Consider the following 19318-nt stretch of genomic DNA (forward strand, 5'->3'; position numbering starts at 1 on the left):
GGTTTTTGAAGAAACTGAAGGTTGACGATCTTGTTTTGAAATTTTGTATAATCTCCATTCACTTGGTTTGTATCTGTCCATTAATATCAGCCATCCGGAAGAGTCACAGCGTAAACCGAGGTTGGACAAACCCCACAAGTCATAATCTTAAGATCATGAAATGGCTGTCCCCAGGTCTTATTTTGCAGGAGACAAGTTGAACCACCCTGTTTTTTGTTAGTCGCAAATGACTGATTCAGTGTATAATATATAATGTATAATACATAATGTCCCTTTTCCCCTTAGTGACCTTCATTTCATGTGTAGATTATCCAGAGAGTGGGAAGACAGTAGCAGTTAGCAAATTGGAGGAGTTGGGGTGGCTCCAGAGACTGGCACAAGAGGAAGGAGAAAAAGCAGGCAGACCACCACAGTCTTGGCCCATCATTGTGGCGGCAGTAACCTTCCGCCTTCAGTGGCCTCTGAGGCTCTCCCGTGTTCCAGCACAGATCGATAACCATAGTTCATGGTAGCCCTGAGCCAAGTACGAAAGACTGTATTGTGTTCATTAGAAACTAGTTACTGAGATAGGGAACATTGGAGCAAACGCTTATAGGAAGATTAGAAGTCTTTTAACTAAAATGTGTTTTTAACACTCAAAAGTTTGAACTTACTATTAAAATAATTTTTCATATTAACAAATACCCTGATCTGCCAGGCAACCAGAGTTGTTATAGTGTATAGTGTAGTATAGAGCACAGAGCACACACTTCAGTCTGTGAAATACTAAAATAATTCTTATGCTCTACTTAGTACGAAATACTAGGTTTTCTGCCTTTTCAGTGAGTTTGATATGTGCTATCGATGATGCAGCTTTGTTATGCAAACACTTCAGTGTCTGCACTTCTGTTTAGGGAATGGTAATAGCAGAGACGAAACGTCAGATGCACGAAACCCTGGAAATGAAAGAAGAAGAAATTGCTCAACTTCGTAGTCGCATCAAACAGATGACTACCCAGGGAGAGGAGTTACGGGAACAGAAAGAAAAGTCCGAAAGAGCTGGTAAGAACTCAGGGGTTATTTGTTTTACGTTAGAACTCAAAAGTCATGTAAAGTAATCAACCAAACAACATTGAGAGAAACTAGTTAACTTTTGATATTGATACAGAGATTCTGTATAAGATACCGAACTGTTCCTTAGAGGAGGGAGGGGCTGGTGGACTGCAGCCTGTGGGTGGGATCCAGCCCATGGATGGCCCATTTGTAGGACTCTGAAGCTTAGAATGCTTTTTACATTTTTCTATAGTTAGAAAAAAGAACAATATGTGACAGACACCACGCGTGGCCCGCCAAGCCTAAAATGGTTATCGTTTGGCCCTTTTATAGAAACGTTTGCTGACTACTGCCTCGGAGTATCAAACTTCAGGTTGACAATTTTGCAGCTCCCCAAGCAGGCACAGCAGTACACAGCAAACAATTGCTGCCCTACAGATGCTCTAGGGTAAACAAAGAGCTTAAGATAGAGTATAGAAAAAAGTCTAAGATAAGCCTTTACACATAGCAGAGTTAGTTTGTCACAACAAATGGAGGCCGTGAAAGTGTAGAGACCAGCATAGTATATTCCACAAGGTGCGATACTGAGTAACATGAAGAAAGAGAGGAGAGAGCAGAGTGAATGAGCACTTCGGGTTCGTGAGTCTGTGAGTGTTGAGTTGGGCCTCCAGGAATGAATAGAAGGGGCCTAGGCGGAGAGGTTGGGGGCAGCACACATTTCAGTTACTACAAGGTCAGCGGCAGGCACGGTGAGTCGAGTGGGTGTGTGAATCAGCGGCAAACAGTTCTTGCTCGAGTGGGAAATGAAGTTGGATTGTGAAAGAACGGACTGTTAAAATGTTGAAAGGTGAGTAGCTCAGCTTAGACTTTGGTGTACAAGGCAACAAGAAACCAGTCGTAGGAAAGCATACTGTGACGGAAGCTAGTGTTTTATATTGAAAAGAAATGAAGTGGGAAGTCAGACTTAAAAAAGCAAAGGCAGAAATCTGGGCGTGAAGGACTGAGAACTTAGGCCACCTTGGCTGGGATGGGTCTGGAAAAGAGAGGAAGAGTAGAACCTGCCAAATTTGGTGTGTGGTCAACTTTCAGGGGCAGGAAAACAGCAGAGATCTAAGATGACTCCAAGGTTTGAAGCTGGGGAGACTGAATGAAAAGTGAGAAGTCAGAATAGGAAATCTAACCGGGGAATTTGAGGAATAGAGTAAAAGGAGGGGTTTGCTTGGATACTTTGAATTTTCTCAGCCATGAGCTTTCCAAGTGAAAGTGACTTACAGGAATTTGGAAAAAGACACTAGGGCATTTTTCAGGAGTCCGTAGCCTAAGGTTGAAGCCTGTGGTGAAGTCTGTGGGAGAGAGCGGCTGATCTCTCCCAAGGGTTGAGTTTTGCTGCGGTACGAGCAGTGGGGTTGCTGTGTGTTAGCACAGCCGCGGCTGCTACTACGACTGTTGGCCAACATTTAGTTTTTCTTAGGCAAGGCTCTTATAAATGCTTTGCTTGTATTTTCTCGGGTGTGTACATGCATTCAGTCCCCTCAGTTTCTTTGAAATAGGTACTATTATTACAAATAGGAAAACCCACAATTGTGGAAGTTAAGTAGTTTGCCTGCATTCACGCACGAGAGAGTGAGTGTGTAGTAGGTTTTGAATCCACTCATTTTGAGTCCAGAGTCTGTGCTCTGAACCGTAGAAATCTAGAGTCTGGCAGAGAAATAAGCGAGAGGGGAAAAAGTTACAGAAGAAGTCACAGGAATTGTGGATAGTTGTGCTTTTGGGGGAATATAAAAACCGTTTGCAGAAGTGCGAGAGAGGTAGGTTGAAGATTTTAAGAAAGGTCTTCAACTTTGGTGAGGGTTTGACTCCCAGGATGCAGTTTCAAAAATGATTTTAGAAACCGGATTATAAAATTTAAGGAGGGAAATGAATTGGATGAGAGAGCTATTTGGTTGACAACAGATGTGCTCATAAATATCTCTTTGAAGTGTTTTATTGGTGAGTATCTGGGGAATTTAGTTAATGAATTTGTTCCCAGTAAACGCAAGAAAATATCCCTTCAGAGAGCATTAATTGACAGCAACTGTCAGAATATAATCTCTGAAAAATTACCGGAAGCAGTTTGAGGGTTGTGAGACATTGTTAAACAGGTTTGCTTTCAGTGAATAAAAAACCTAATGTATGGTCTCAGTTTCTCATAGCAAGCCTTACCATTTTCAGGACTGCTTTTGTTGACTAATGTAACCAGTCAAGAGAAAATAATACTGTTTAGGGGGTTAAATTTTTTTTTTAAATTGGAGTGTATCTTGGGAGGAGGTAGAAACCCATGACCCAGTATCAAGTTGAAAGAGGTGAGTGACAGAAAGGTAGACAAAATATGTAGTTAATTCACATGTAGGGCTAACATTTCACAGGCTCCTATTCCGGTCAGTTCATCAGTGAGCATAGCCTTCCTTTTCTTGCTTCTTCAGAACGTGGCTGTATTTTGTCTTTAAATGGCATTTTCATAAAACTGTATTTTGTGTAAATATTTCATAGCTTATCGGTTGAGAAACTTTTCTGTTTCTGTTACTGTAAAAATATCAAAACTTAGTAAGTACTTAAAGAGGGAATTATGATTTAAAGTTATTTAAAAATTTTTTTTTTCAACGTTTATTTATTTTGGGGACAGAGAGAGACAGAGCATGAACGGGGGAGGGGCAGAGAGAGAGGGAGACACAGAATTGGAAACAGGCTCCAGGCTCCGAGCCATCAGCCCAGAGCCCAACGCGGGGCTCGAACTCACGGACCGCGAGATCGTGACCTGGCTGAAGTCGGACGCTCAACCGACTGTGCCACCCAGGCGCCCCTGATTTAAAATTATTTAATAGAGACATTAGCTTTGGAAAGTCTTTGGATCACTTTGTTGTAAGTGTTTTTATAGATATTTTAAAAATTATATTTGTAGTCCCAATTATTGGACCGTGACAGAAAGTTGTAACAGACTCATTCTGCATTGAAGATACTGCCTTTTCAGTCTGTAATGAAAGCTGGTTTTGCACAAGTGCATTTCATCCACTGATCTGGAGTCTGAACAGAACTGTTGAAATGTAAAACGTGTTTAGTTCAAATAGAAAATGCCTGTGCCAGTTGACAGAAGAATTCTGTTTAGTGCCGAGAGTAGGAAAAGGTGTTTGTAAAGGAGGTAGAGGTTCCATGTGGTCTGTGAACATTATCTGGCACTCGGAGAAGTCTCTTCCCCTGTGAAATATTTGTCTTTCTCTTTCTCGAATTTAAAACTCAAAGGCTAAACACATAAAAGCCGGCCATGGGAAAGAAGCATTAACAGCATTAATTAACATCGTTAAAGCTTGTAGTTGTTAAAGATTTTTAGAAGTAAATTTGTCTACATAAAACAATTATAAGAGAATATAAACTCCCCTAATGCATTTTTAGCCGTAAAAATTTAACTCTATTTAGTAATTCTTGGCACGTGGCCATCAGTAGACAATAGTTTATTTTTTTGGCTCACGTATTTTGGAGTTACAAACGAGGTCAAGTGCATTTCCCACTACTTTTCTTGGAAAACAATCTATTGCACTAGTTCTAATAGTTTTTCTAAATGAGCTGTGATGCCTCCCATATGTTAGAGGACAAGGAAATCGGCATGGCTTTGATTTTAAAAAGAACAGTTCTATCCTAAAAGGCTGAAACTATGTGAATGTGGTGATCTGTCTCCTTTGCAGTATATGCTGTATCAACCTGTGTTACTTACTGTCCTCCCTAGGGGAGAGGAAGCTGGGCATGGTTTTTGACGTATGGTACTATAGCACTCTTGTTTTGTTAAAATTATTTATTTTAGTGGATAAAGAAAACCAAAGCCAAATCTATTTGTTAGAAGCGTTTTGCTACAATTGTTGATAGTGTTCCTTTCTAGCTGTAACTTAAGAACAGATGGCTGTATCTTCAAGTAACCAGGTTGTAAACTTAGAGAAGTCTGGTGGTTGAGCTTTAGTTGCATAATGCCGTATTTTAGATGCTAGGTATTATCACTAATTGTCTAGAATATTATCACTTCAGCGCAACACCAGTGCAGAATGTTATGCTGCTTAAGTTCACACTAGGTTTTGGCTGTTCTGTATGTGTGCATGTGTATGTTTTAAGTGTGGGCGGGGTGGGGGGGAGGTAGCTGGCTAGTTATTAATACAGTGTGTTACAAAAACATTGGAAAATAGAGACAATGTAAGCACGTCGCTGTTGTTTCAATACACTTCCATTTAGTCTTTTCTCCAATCCTTATTTTTATATTATTGTAATCATATTATACATATAATTTTATATGCTCCCTTTTTTCCATTTAGCATTATATTAGGAGTACTCTTACGTGTTGCTAAAATACTAACATATTTTAATGGCTGTGTCAGAATGCATGTATGTCATTTACTTAACCATTTCTCTCTTGATCAACATCTAAGTTATTTTATATTTTTGCTGTTATGAATAATACTGTAACAACTCTGTGATACAGCTTATTCCATCTTTGAATTTTTTCTCAGGATAAATTCTTACCCATAGACTTCTAGTCTTTTTTGTAAGTTACCTTTATGTATTTAAATATAGCCACTACAAAAAAATCCACACCACAGTGTTAACTGTCCCCCTCCCCCTCCCCCTTAAAATGTTCTTGCCTATAGTTACGTAAAATGAATAAAATATTCTGTTTGGATTAGGAAAGTTTCCAGAGTGCTTTCCAGAATATCTTTGGTAAACCTTGTTTCCCTTTCATTTACCCTGTCTTTGCCTAAGTCATGTGTTTTATATGATTGGCTGCATTTAAACACTTAGATGAACTCATAACATTCTTTGCTTTTTTATTGCCATGTTGTGTTTGTGCAGGAAATAAGTTTTTTATTCATTTGTGTGGTATAGGCCTAATGTCAGATATTCAGTGGAATATATTTATTTGACATTCGAAGGACCCTCTTAATAGAGTTCATGTAGTTCAATAATATGTAAGATTTATTCATATTTATATAATAAACGAAAATCACATGTGTATTTAAGTGCTTTGTTAGTTGTTGATAATGTATGTAACACAGTTTTCTTGGAGTCTTAAGTCTCACAAAACATCTTATTTTTGTGCATCCACACATGCCAATAAGTGAATCATGGTGCCTTTCCCAAGCCTTGTATGAACAGGACTGGGGTAAGGGCTGATTTTTTTTTTTTCTTATCATGGGTACTTAGAAAAAGCTTTATCAAGAAAATTCCATGTTTCTCAGGCAAAAAAGTATGAATCAAAGTAGAGTTTAAATCTGTCATGTTCAATAAGTAATATGTACCTATTTTGGCACTAAATGTATACCTGACGGAAAAATTTATTATTTTAAATGGAATTAGGTTTTCATTCATTATAGGTGGTTTATTTAATAGCCGTATATTCATGGTACTTGATATATTTCTACAGCAGTAGCTGTGCATCCTCATATTTCCATAGTCTTGTCATCTTGCACTTACGTCCCTGGCAATGTCACTGTTACTGGAAAGCATCGGGAACACATTTCTTTGCTACAGAATCATATTTTCATTCCTTCTTTTTTATCTGAGTGTAGTTGACGCACAATATTACATCAGTGTCAGATGTATGACCTAATGATTGGACAAAACTATACATTATGCTGTGCTCACAAGTGTAGCTCCCCATCTGTTCTCACACAGTGCTGTTACAGTACCCCTGACTGTCAATCATATTTTTGATTTAATTAATTTTACTTGTCTTTAGTTACATTTTTCAAGATTAGCCTGGTGTTTTCAAGGTATAGATAAGTTGCATGGTTGATGTAAGGATTGCATGAACATTTGGATAGATCTGTAAAATTAAAAAAATTTTTAAAAGTCAGGGCACGGTCCGTCTATAGAGCGAACCTTGTTATGTATTTTGGAAAGTGGCTTAAAGAGTAGATTTCCATTGCAAAGGTGATCTTACATTTCTGAAGGCCCCAGGTTGTATATGTGTTGTACTATCTGGTTCATACCACTGGGTGGTAGTATTATTCTCTTCTACATAAGCTCTAGACAAGTGGTTTTCAAACTTTCTTCATCTCGGGAACCTCTTTACACTGTTAAAACTTACTGAGGATGCCAAAGAGCTTTTGTTTACGTGGGTTACGTGTAACGATATTTGCTGTATTAGAAATTCAGACTAGGAAATGAAAACATTTCTTAGTTCATTTAAAAATACCAATTATAAACCTGTTACATATTGGCCTAAATGCTTTTATAAAACTTACTAATATTTTTTAAAACAAAATTTAGTGTGAAGAGTGGTCTTGTTTCACATTTTTTCTTATCTCATTGTTTGGCTTATAATAAGCGGATTTTCATGCCTATTTCTATATTCGATCTGTTGTGATATGTTATTTTGGTTGAAATATATGAGGAAAATCTGCCATTATACAGCTATGCAGATATGTATTTGGAAAACAGACGACCTCTGAAAGGGTCTCACGACCCTTGGATCTTTGTACCACACCTTGAAAACTGCTACTCTAACACTTTTGCTTTTGTTCACAAAAGAGCCTTGACGGTGGGTTGGAATTCTGATAAAATTCTCTTTATTGCTTTCTGTTAACTTGCATTTCATTCATTTTGTAGTATTGCCTGTTTTTTTTGATTTTGTTTTTGTTTTTGTTTTTGTTTTTGTTTTTTGTTCAATAACCTGAATTTCAGCAGTTCTTTTGCTGGGAGAGAGACGCAGGCACTGGCTTACTTACTCACTCTTGATGGTATCAATCAGCTTCTTGGGGTCAACAGTTAATCTACAGCTTGGCGGCCTTTCCCCAGCTGTGCATCTGTGCTTATTCCCTGCAGAGGGAGTAGAGACGGGCCTTCTTACCCTTCGGTAGAGCGTCCTCTGGGGTAGAACCACGAACAGGAGCACTACCTCGATCTCAGCGTCCTGGCACTTGTTATTGCGATTGGTCAGGGGTTGGAGGATGAGGAGAGGCAGAGGTGGTGAAGAGCCAAACGTTACATTCCTCCTCGCTTCGCCCAAGGTTTATTCCCCAGTCCCTTTACTCCTTCAGCCGCCTCTTCGTCAAAAAGGGTCTTTTTGACACCCAGTGCCTACTAGCTACTAGCCAGTAAAGGTTCGATGAGTGAATGCTTGGATGATTGGTTAGCTATAGGTGACCAGCCTTTCTCACTTAAATTTAATGCCGGCGAGCGTTTGTCTGTTCTTGGAATCCCTGTGGATGTCAGTGAAACTTGTCTGAAGTGGAAGGCGAGGAACCTGGTGATAAAGTAATGGCCTCCCCTGGCATTTTACTTTTGACAGAGGACCCTTCTTAAGGTTTATTAAATTTTTGCCTAGAAACGTTTTCAAAGTTTTGTTTTTTTTTTTAAATTGAATACAAAGTGCCTGAGATACATTGAATTTTGCTTTGGAAGAACACCATGTGTTCTTGCAACATGTGGCAGCAGCCTGTGCTTCGCCTTCCCGTTGTCGTGTGCTGTGACCGTGGTTTTCCTGCGCACTCTTGCATGTTGGCGGAGGACTTGTCGGCGGTGGCTGATGCACGCTTTCTTTCTCCCCGCTCACTTATCCTTTGTTGGCGACTAGGAGGTAAATTATGTAGACGTTCAGAACATACTTCTTCAGTACTCACGTTAAAATCCTAGCATAGTTTCATTTTGGGAAGAGTGGGAGATTCATCTTTGGAGTGTTACCAGCTGTGGACACCACTTTTCTGCATCCGATGGTAATAAGATCAGAAGGTGAGACATTTCTGGTTAGTAAGCAAACTCTCAGTATAGTCTCCTTCAGCGCTGAGCTGATGGGACTCCTTGTTGGAGGCACACTTCCTGCCAGGAAGCGGCTTCACTGGTGGTACGGGGTAGAATCCAGGTGGATTTGCAGTATGACAACCCCCCCCCCCTTCTGGGTACTTACTAACATTTCCATAGAGCAGAGTGGAGATGGAACACGGTTTTTTGTGTGTCTCTCAGAAGTGTAACATAACTGTGTTTCGTTGAGAGTTAGAAGCCATCAGGAATTGACCGATTCAGAAATTCTGGTGTAGTAAGATGCATTACTGTCCAACTGAGCTGGATCAATGTCAGCAGTCTTAGACTTTTTAAAAAATAATGCAAGGTGAGGATTATTCCTTAAATAAAATTTGAAAGTTCTGGCACCAAGCTTTATATATTCAAGTTGATTTATCATCTGAGGGGAAAGTTGGATGCCTTAGTTTTTGCATTTGAATGAGAATGTTGAATTAAAAAATTTCGAAGATTTCTTTCTAGGTATAAAATTACGTGGTTCTCTGACATGGTAGCAGAAAGGGGGAGATAAAAAGAACGCTGGAACCAGATCTATCCTATTATTTATTTCTTTATTAAAAAAATTTTTTTTTAATGTTTATTTATTTTTGAGACAGAGAGAGACAGAGCGTAAGTGGGGGAAGGGCAGAGAGAGAGGGAGACACAGAATCTGAAACAGGCTCCAGGCTCTGAGCTGTCAGCACAGAGCCTGATGTGGGGCTCGAACCCACGAACCGTGAGATCATGACCTGAGCCGAAGTCGGACGCTTAACCGACTGAGCCACCCAGGCGCCCCGAGATCTATCCTATTTTAATCATTGTATGATGCATAATCAAGTGACTTAGGAAAATGATTTCAGTGGATGAAACACTAAAATTAGAATGTAATAGAGGAGAATATTCTAAATTTTACTGAGTGTGGTTACAAAACTGAATTACTGGAAAATTATTTCTGAATAGGAATTTTGTGACATACATTTTTTGTTGTTTCCAAAGGTGAGAGCACTACATCTATTTTTGTACTGTGCTGGATTCTGGAATTTTAAGAATGAAAATGAGGAAAATTCACTTGGTATTGCCTATATACAGTTTTATTTTGCTTAATCAGGACAAGTTTTTCATTTAAAACTTGATTTGTTGGACGAATATCAAAACTACCTTCAGGTTTTCCAGAGCCTGATTTCAGAGATTTCTGTAAAGTGCTTAGAAATGCCAGGATACTATTTGACATGCTGAATAATAGTACTAATGAAACAATGCTGGTGTCATCCAAGCATTAAAAAAATTCTTTTTCCGTTTTTTTTTTTCTTTCCCAGATTTAAACCATCAGCACAAACTGAGCAGTAAGCACTTTATTACAGAATTTCTTTCCCATAATTGATCACTTGACTTTAGGAAACTGGTTCTTAAGAAATTAGGAAACTAATTTCGTGTTAGTAACAAGAGATATTTCTTGATGCTTGATGCTAACATTTACTATAGTAAAAGAACATCTAAAGAAAACAAAACCAACATTTTCCTTTGAATATTTTGTTTTCCAACATATTTATATCTGAGAATCTTGGTGTTTGCAGGCAAATACTGGTAAAGTTAGAGCAGGAGTCATTAAAAAAATTTTTTTTTAATGTTTTTATTTATTTTTGAGAAAGAGAGAGAGAATGAGACTGAGCAAGAGCAGGGGAGGGGCAGAGAGAGAGGGAGACACAGAATCCAAAGCAGGATCCGGGCTCTGAGCGGTTAGCACAGAGCCCGACATGGGGCTTGAACTCACGGACCGTGAGATCATGACCTGAGCCGAAGTCGGCCGCTTAACCGACGGAGCCACCCAGGCACCCCCATGAGCAGGAATCTTTAAAAAAGGATGTCAGCTAATTAATAACCTTTTGAAATTTAAAGCATCAGTTTTTTACATTGAGCATATAAAATGAACAAATTGGACAGGTTTAAAACATTTTTTTAATTAAAAAAATTTTTAAGTTTATTTATTTATTTTGAGAAAGAAAGAGAGTGGGCATGAGTGGGGTAGGGACAGAGAGAGAAGGAGAGAGAATTCCAAGTAGGTTCTGCACTGTCAGTGCAGAGCCTGACACGGGACTTGAACTCACAAATGGTGAGATCATGACTTGAGCCGAGATAAAGAATTGGACGCTTGACTGACTGAGCCACCCAGGCACCCCTGAACAGGTGTTTTTAAAAAAATCAAGATATATGGTTGCTAGAGAAGTTATTTTTTTAAAGGTTGAGCGAAGTAAGTTGTGTTTCCCAGTTGTTACTAGAGTACAGCCTTTCTCATGCCTTTTTTTTTTTTTTTTTTTTGTACTACTGCAACTTACCATTAAGAAAATGCTGTAGAACAGCTATTTGTCTTCAGGTATGAAATTCCTGTGCCCAAACCACTGTCTGTTACGGTGAAGCCAAGTTGTGGTTAGTAAATGGGCTTTTTGTTTTTGAGATGCCATAGGTTAAAGTTGCACATTTCTTATACCACTGAGGGTAAAAATACTATAAATATTAATGAACTGCCTCTCCTCTGGACATAGGTTTCTTGATAGCATTAAAAACCCATCCTGAAAATTTGTGTTTTATTTATAGTCCATCTCTGTGGTAAAGGGAGCCTGGTGTCTTCTGTGAGGACTAAAGAAAATAATCTAGGATGATAATAGCAGTTCCCACTGCTATTTTGATAGCATATCACTATGCCGGTAGAGAGAAACACATACAATGCACACATGCACACACATACTTGTGCACAGATACATCTACACACAAGCACACGCACACATTTTCAGTGCTGAGTTACCCAGTTGTTGTACCCAGCCTATCTGGTTTTGTTGGAAGCTGGGTGAGCTGTTGGCCTCCTTAAAGATAATACTGCTGTATCCTAGATGATTGTTTTTGCAGGGCCTGAATTCTTCTCTCACACAAGGGCACCCTGCTGGTAGAGCCGGGGGTGGGGGTGGGGTGGGGGGTGGGGGTGGTGTTTAAGTTTGTTTATTTATTTTGAGAGCGAGAGGAGGAGCACATAAGTGAGGGAGGAGCAGAGAGAGGGGGAGAGAAAGAATCCCAAGCAGGCTCCACGCTGTCAGCACAGAGCCTGACGCAGGGCTCAGCCTCATGAACCGTGAGATCATGACCTGAGCCGAAATCAAGAGTCGGAAGCTTAACCCCACTGAGCCACCCAGGTGCCCCTGGCAGTGCCTTTCTATATACAGTTGAATCAGTAAAGGTTTCTTTCTAGTCAGTGGCCCTAGTTTGAAGCTTATACAAAGGGTATGTTTCATGTCATTATACATCGTTTAAATATGTGATTCAGCTGGTAAATGGTAAAACAAAAACCAGAAAACTCTGCTCTTTTATTATATGGTTAAGAAGTTTGTAAAAATAGGATCAGTCAAAGAATAATTTTTCCATTCTTAAAAATGTCCTTGTGAGTATATAATAATATTACCTAATTATTGACAATAGGTAAGAACTCCATAGCAAACAAGAAAGCAGTTGAAATTACGTCATACAGAAGGAGGAGTAAGTCTTCATTTCTTTGCATTTGCTATCCGTAAGGACACTTGTAGGCAGAAAGTGTGGGGAACCATTAGTAATTTAATTTTTTAGCAAACTCCTGAGTTTAAGTTCATGTAAGTAGTCTTAAGATCTGAATCCAGAATTCAGTGACAAGCTGATTTCAGTTAACTGGACACTTCTTGCGGCTTTGTGGAACGGCTCAGAAATATCTCTTGGCTTAAAACAAAAATGAGTATTTTAACCTGTCTTGCTACTGCTGCTCATAGTTCCCATAAATTGGACATGAAACACTTTAGCTCAATGATAGTATTTCTTGAGATACTTGTTTTCTGCTGTTTTCCTTATAGCTTTTGAGGAACTTGAAAAAGCCTTGAGTACAGCCCAAAAAACAGAAGAAGCACGGAGAAAAATGAAGACGGAAATGGATGAACAAATAAAAGCTATTGAAAAAGCAAGGGAGGAGGAACGCACCATTCTACAGAACGAATTAAGTCGGGTGAAGCAGGAGGTTGTTGATGTGATGAAAGTAAGAATCATTCTAGATTGAAACAGGCTACAGCAATTTTGAAACTTAAAGTCTTATGCTTTTCCTACAATTTTTGACTGTAAAGAAGAATTAATTTATGTTTTAGACCTTGACCATTTTGTGAGTTCAGGATATAGGAAAAAAATCACTTTGATAGAGAAAAGAATTTATATCATTGTGGATATACTTTCCAGAGGTAGTCTCTGCATATAATTTCTCTTTGCTGTTTTATAATCTCTTTTAAATTTTTTAACAAAAGATAGTATGTTATATATACTGTTCTGTGTGTGTGTGTGTGTGTGTATGTGTATGTATATGTATATGTATATGTATATGTATATGTATATGTATATGTATATATATACACACCGCTTAATGTGTTCCATATCGTTGACAATTGGTAATGATGCCACATTTGAGGTTTTGGTTTTTGTTATGCTGCATTTGTTTTAAAGACTGCTCAGGATTTCACCGTATGAATGTTTCATAATTTAATCCGTCTTCTGATTTTTTCATTTTCTGTTTTTTTTCATTTTCTGCTGTTGCAGTTGGTGAATATCCTTATCGTATTTGCTCACATGTATGTTTCTTTAGGATAGTTTCCTAGAAGTGGAATATTAGGCAGAGATTATGTGTACTTTCAATTATTGCATAGTTGCTACAAGCTCTATAGAGGACACTTTATACTCTTCAAGTGATGCATTACCTCACAAGGATGGTGTTGCTTTTTTTTTTTTTATTATCTTTCCAAGATGAAGAGTTAAAAGAAAATGACATTGTAGTTTTAATGTGTTTATCTTTTTATCAGCATGATAAACATTTTTTATTTTGAGAGAGCAGGCATGCACACATGTGCAAGTGGTGGAGGGTCAGAGAGAGAGGGAGAGAGAATCCCAAGCAGGCTTCTCACTGTCAGTGTGGAGCCTGGTGCAGGGCTCGAACTCATGAATTGTGAGATCATGACCTGAGTCAAAATCAAGAGTCAGACGCTTCAGCACAGAGCCAGGAGGCTCTGTGCTCAACTGACTGAGCCACCCAGGTACCCCTGATAAACATGTTTTTATATATTTAAAAGGAATTGGTAGTTTTTTCTCTTTGAGTTGCTTGGTCAGCTCTTTAACTCATTTTCCTTTTGGACAGTTGGTCTTACTGATTTGTGTAAGTTTTTTACGTATACTAGGAATTAGTTCTTTGACTATACAGTGCATTTATCCAAATAATTTTTTTCTCTCTCTCATTTTAATTGACTTTATCACTTATTTTTGCTTTGGGATTGGTCTTTTGTTGTTTTGTTGGCCATGTAGAGATTTTTCTATTTGAATTTTTGTTCTGCTTTTAAAAATACATTCTCACTGACATCATTTAAAAATTCTGCTTTTTTTATGGCACGTATATGCTTTCATTTTTTATTGTTAAATCTTCAATCGAATTGGAATTTATTTGGTGTAAGGAGTGAGGTAGGGATCCAACTTTAATTTGTTTCCAGGTGACTATAATCCATGTTTTCCCTTTTGACATGACGTACTACTTTATTTCATCCTAAATTGTTGTGCTACATATTGGTCTCTTTCCTGAATTCTCTGTGCTATTCCATTGCTTTTCCTGACTATATGCCAGTATTACACTGTTATAATTACTCTGGTTTTATAATATGTTCTATTATTTGGTAGCCTCCCCTTATTATGCTTATTTTTCAGAAGAGTGCTGGCTATTCTTGCGTGTTTATTTTGTCCACCGGACCCCTCCACCCCCATTCTGTTGGTAGTTTTGTTCCGTTACATTAAATTTTTAGATTTATTCAGGGAGGTTTGACCTTTTTGCAAGATTAAGTCTTCCTCTCCCAGAAAGAACAAGGCCAGTACTTTCTAATAAACAGCGTATTTACCGGAAAGCTAGATTGGTGCAGCCAGGGCAACTTGACCTCCGTGGAGTGCCCTCTCTGAGAGCATCTTCACTCCCCTCTCCTGCACTTCCCCATCGCGATTGGTGGGGAATATCCCTGCAAGATGTGGAGATGGCGCTTCAACCCTGTAAGAATGACTCCTGCAGCAACAGCTGTCCTTGTCTCAAATGAGTGGTACACTCTGTAGGCTTTTCTTTTTAACTATTGAGACTTTGGTCACTTTTGATTTCTGTGGGAAATACGTTTTGATTTTTCCTCTTACGCTGTTGTCTTGATGATTAAATTGTAATAAGGGGTTACTTAGTTGTAGAATACATATTTTGGGAGTTTCACTTTAACTATTTGGCTGACCTTCAGAAACACTCAGAACAAATTGCTAAACTGCAGAAGCTTCATGAAAAGGAGTTGGCCAGAAAAGAGCAGGAACTGACCAAGAAGTTTCAGACCCAAGAAAGGCAATTTCAGGAGCAAATGAAAATAGCTCTCGTAAGTACCCATTTTGTTTTTGTTATAGGTAAACTTTGTAGCTTTATAGAGTTCTCTCCTCACCCCAACTTCCAGCTTGAAGTCAGACTACTGGCGGCCTTGACCTTTGAGTGCGTAGAGAGGATAGGATGTAGGCAGGAAAGAGGCTGTCACAGCTTGTTAACTTGGCATTGTGTGAAAATTGTATTAACCAACAAGCTTTCATTAGCCAGTTTGTTTGTGTATCATCCCTCTTACCCTGGGGTAGGGTAGGCTGTGATGGTGGAGAAGTAAAGGGGACGGTCGGCTAATTGAAGCTGTGAACCAGGGACTGTGTAACTTAGGAAGAATGTCTAAAGACTCACCAGATTGAGTGTACCAGAGTTCAAAGCTCAGAAAGTTTTGTCTGAAATGCATTCTATTTTTATTTTATTTTAAGTTTATTTATTTATTTTGAGAGAGAGCGCACTGTGCATGCGCATGCACGGGAAGGACAGAGGGAGGGAGAGAGAGAATTCCAAGCAGACTCCGCACTGTTAGCGGGGCTTGTCTCATAAACTGTGAGATCGTGACCTGAGCTGAGATCAGGAGTCTGATGCTTAACCAACTGAGCTACCCAAGTGCCCCATGAAATGCATTTTAAAGGAGAAAAAATGAAAATGACCCAAGTAGTTTTCATTTTAAGTAGAATGGTTTCAGTAGTAATTTTCAATACATATGATTTTTATTAAAAAAATAAAATAAGAAACCACTGGCCAAACTAACCAAAATAATATCCAGAAAAACAAAGATAAGGTTTTTGGGAGTAGTATAATTTGAAGGTTTATAACAATTTTTTTTTTCAAATTGTGAAAAGCCTTTTATATAAGTTACCATAAGAAGTATTAATGCCAAAAATGTACTTAATTGTCTTTATATGAAATTAGTATCCATTAGACAGTGTGTATAATTTAAAAACACTTTTATTTAAAAAAAAAAATTTTTTTTTTAATGTTTATTTTATTTTTGAGACAGGGAGAGACAGAGCATGAACAGGGGAGGGCCAGAGAGAGGGAGACACAGAATCGGAAGCAGGCTCCAGGCTCTGAGCTGTCAGCACAGAGCCCGATGCAGGGCTCGAACTCTCGGACCGCGAGATCATGACCTGAGCCGAAGTCGGACGCTCAACCGACTGAGCCACCCAGGCGCCCCTAAAAACACTTTCAGTGCAGAAGGAAGAGAAATAATATTTGTAATTTTAGTCTTCTTGCTTTCACACATTTGTGTTTTTTCACTCTCATTTGGATCTGGGGCTCCGAGAATTTCCAGCAGCAGTTATTTTTGAACTGAGTCAGGGAATTCTCTGATCTCTGGGGCAAACAGGCACATGGATTTACAGTTTTGTTGGCTGAGGTTAGGGGTTTGCTCTACATTCATGAAAAGAACACGTAATGGGCACATACTTGTATTCTTTCTTGGTCCAGAGAGGATCAACCAATCTATCTATTTAATTAATTATATTATTGCTGTTGTTGTTGTTGTTAAGTACACTCTGTCCCCAATGTGGGGCTCGAACTCATGACCCCAAGATCAAGAGTCGCATGCTCTACTGACTGAGCCAGCCAGATGCTCTTAGTCCAGAAAGGATTTAAGGTAGTTTACAAGAATGCTTAGACTATAATAGGACAGCATAAATTTAAAATAGGGGCATGAAAATTAAGAACAAAGTGGGCATAAATGAAGCCAGGAATTGTTCTAAAAATTCCTGTCATAAAGATCTGTGTGTTTTCATGCTGGAGTAATTGGCCTTTGGGGACGCTGAGACTTGAACATTGGCCTTGTTAAAAACTGCGTTCCAGGGGCGCCTGGGTGGCTCAGTCAGTTAAGCGGCCGACTTCGGCTCAGGTTATGATCTCGCGGTCCGTGAGTTTGAGCCCCGCGTCGCGCTCTGTGCTGACAGCTCAGAGCCCGGAGCCTGTTTCGGATTCTGTGTCTCCCTCACTCTGACCCTCCCCCGTTCATGCTCTGTCTCTCTCTGTCTCAAAAATAAATAAATGTTAAAAAAAAAAAAATTAAAAAAAACCCAAAACTATGTTCTAGAACTGATATACTCAGATATAGTGTGAGTAGAGAGAGCAGGATGCAGATACATGTGAAGCACACACGCGCGCATGCACACACACACACACGGGTGCGTTTCCTGCCTTCCACTCCCCTTTCTACCTAGTTCTTCAAAGAAGTTAGCTTTGTGTTGCTAGCCAAAGTTCAACAGGCTACTAGAATGTTCTCTTACTATTATTTTTTTGTGAAGTTTATTTATTTATTTTGAGAGAGAAAGAGAGAACAAGTTAGGGAGGGGCAGAGAGAGAAGGAGAGAGAGAGAATCTCAAGCAGGCTCCATGCTGTCCATGCAGAGGAGGACAGGGGGGTTCAAACTCATTCACCCGGAGATGTTGACCTGAGCCGAAACCAAGAGTCGGATGCTCAACTGACCGAGCTACCCAGGCGCCCCTCCTCTTATTTTTATGGGCATAGAGAGATGCATTTAAAATGTAGTTTACATTAGACAGTATAGTATGTTTAAAATGTTAAAAAAAACTTTATAGATTTTTTTAAAGTTTATGTATTTATTTTGAGAGAGGGAGAGAGAGAAGGAGAGAGAGGATATGAGCAGGGGAGGGACAGAGGGAGAGGGAGAGAGAATCCCAAGTTGGCTCTGCAGAGCCTGATGTGGGGATTGAACTCACAAACCATGAGATCGTGACCTGAGCCGAAATCAAGAGTCAGACACTTACTACTGAGCCACCCGGGCACCCCTTAAGTGATGTTTTGAAATTGATTAGAAACTAATAGTTTCTTATCAGTCTGCTTGTAATATGGCACAGCATCTTTCCTTAAAGCAATGTTTCACCAGAGTGTAGTGAACTGAAAGTATTGCTGCTGGCAACATGATCCCTATGCAGTAGGTATAGATAAAGTATTCTTCAGTGGAATCCAAAGCCACTAAATGTTGAAAGTGCTGTCTAGAGCTTTTCTTTTCCAAACAGTAAACACTTTTTAATAGAAATGTTGATATGTAATAAGGACAAAGAAGAAGCTTTTCAGGACTGATGGGGTGGGTAGAACAGCTCACGTAGGCTCTTACAGGTGCTTCCTTGATCTAATCCATTATTCACATGGAATCTTCTGATTTTGATTCGGTTTTCTACCTAGGGTTCCCTAATGAGGTGTTTCTCACAAATTATATAAGCCCACAACCTAGTTCCTCGGCCTGGAGTTGAAATAACCAAACTCTGGAGTACAGAGAAGAGGTAGTGACACTTTCGTGACACTTCACGTCGAGCCGTGTTTTGCAAAACCTTTTAAGTAGTGGAAAAATAGCAGACGTAGTGGGGTTACTGGAACAAAATTTTTCCTATCAATAGTAATTGTGGCGAATGTGGGCCAGACCACACTGGAACAGCCACAGTGCTTTGTTTCTGCAGACTAGGGCACGGGAAGAGAGAGGTGATGCTATTGCCTACCTCACGGGGCTGGTGTGCAGATCAAATGAAACACGTGGTTCCTGTGGAAGTGCCTTGGGAATGCTGAAGATTTATGTGGGTCTAAGGTGGTATTGTTTTTGGCACAGGAAAAAAGTCAATCAGAATATCTGAAGATCACCCAAGAAAAAGAACAGCAAGAATCTTTGGCCCTGGAAGAGTTAGAACTGCAGAAGAAAGCAATCCTCACGGAGAGTGAAAATAAACTTCGGGACCTTCAACAAGAAGCAGAGACTTATAGAACTGTAAGTCTAAGTAATGTTCCGGTTCCAGAGTTGTGGAATTATCTGCAGGGGGAAACTCTTGTTATCCCTCCAATCAATATGGAGTTGTCGAGAGCTTTTGTTTTACTGGGTGAGATTCACATGTACGTGCACCTCATTTTTAGGTAATCAGAGCTTTTCCTGGGAGTGGTTTTAGTGTTCGCTGCATGCTGCTGCTGACTCTGCCTTTAACTGGCTGCGTCTGGCCGTGTTTCTGTCAGCCACTCACTCTGATTCTCTGCACTCAGGCTCCGTGGCATCTCTGTTCCGTTGCTTACTTGCCCTTGACCTTTAGGAA

At 39.4% G+C, this 19318-nt stretch overlaps 1 protein-coding gene across 10 annotated transcripts in view; it reads left to right on the forward strand.

Moving 5' to 3' along the window:
• Positions 1-19318, forward strand: part of GOLGA4 (golgin A4) — a 126146-nt gene that overhangs the window by 56500 nt on the left and 50328 nt on the right. For 8 of the 10 annotated variants that reach the window (XM_040479760.1, XM_040479762.1, XM_040479764.1 and 5 more), the window contains 4 exons: positions 894-1041; positions 12690-12868; positions 15129-15257; positions 18847-19002. In XM_040479760.1, coding sequence (XP_040335694.1) covers positions 894-1041; positions 12690-12868; positions 15129-15257; positions 18847-19002 — 612 coding nt within the window. Of the gene's footprint in view, positions 1-893; positions 1042-6138; positions 6209-12689; positions 12869-15128; positions 15258-18846; positions 19003-19318 lie in introns of those variants that run through there. The other 2 variants (XM_040479769.1, XM_040479768.1) reach the window with 2 other exon arrangements.

Source organism: Herpailurus yagouaroundi, unplaced genomic scaffold (genome assembly GCF_014898765.1).
Source record: "Herpailurus yagouaroundi ecotype Mexico unplaced genomic scaffold, PumYag 159, whole genome shotgun sequence".
Taxonomy (NCBI): domain Eukaryota; kingdom Metazoa; phylum Chordata; class Mammalia; order Carnivora; family Felidae; genus Herpailurus; species Herpailurus yagouaroundi.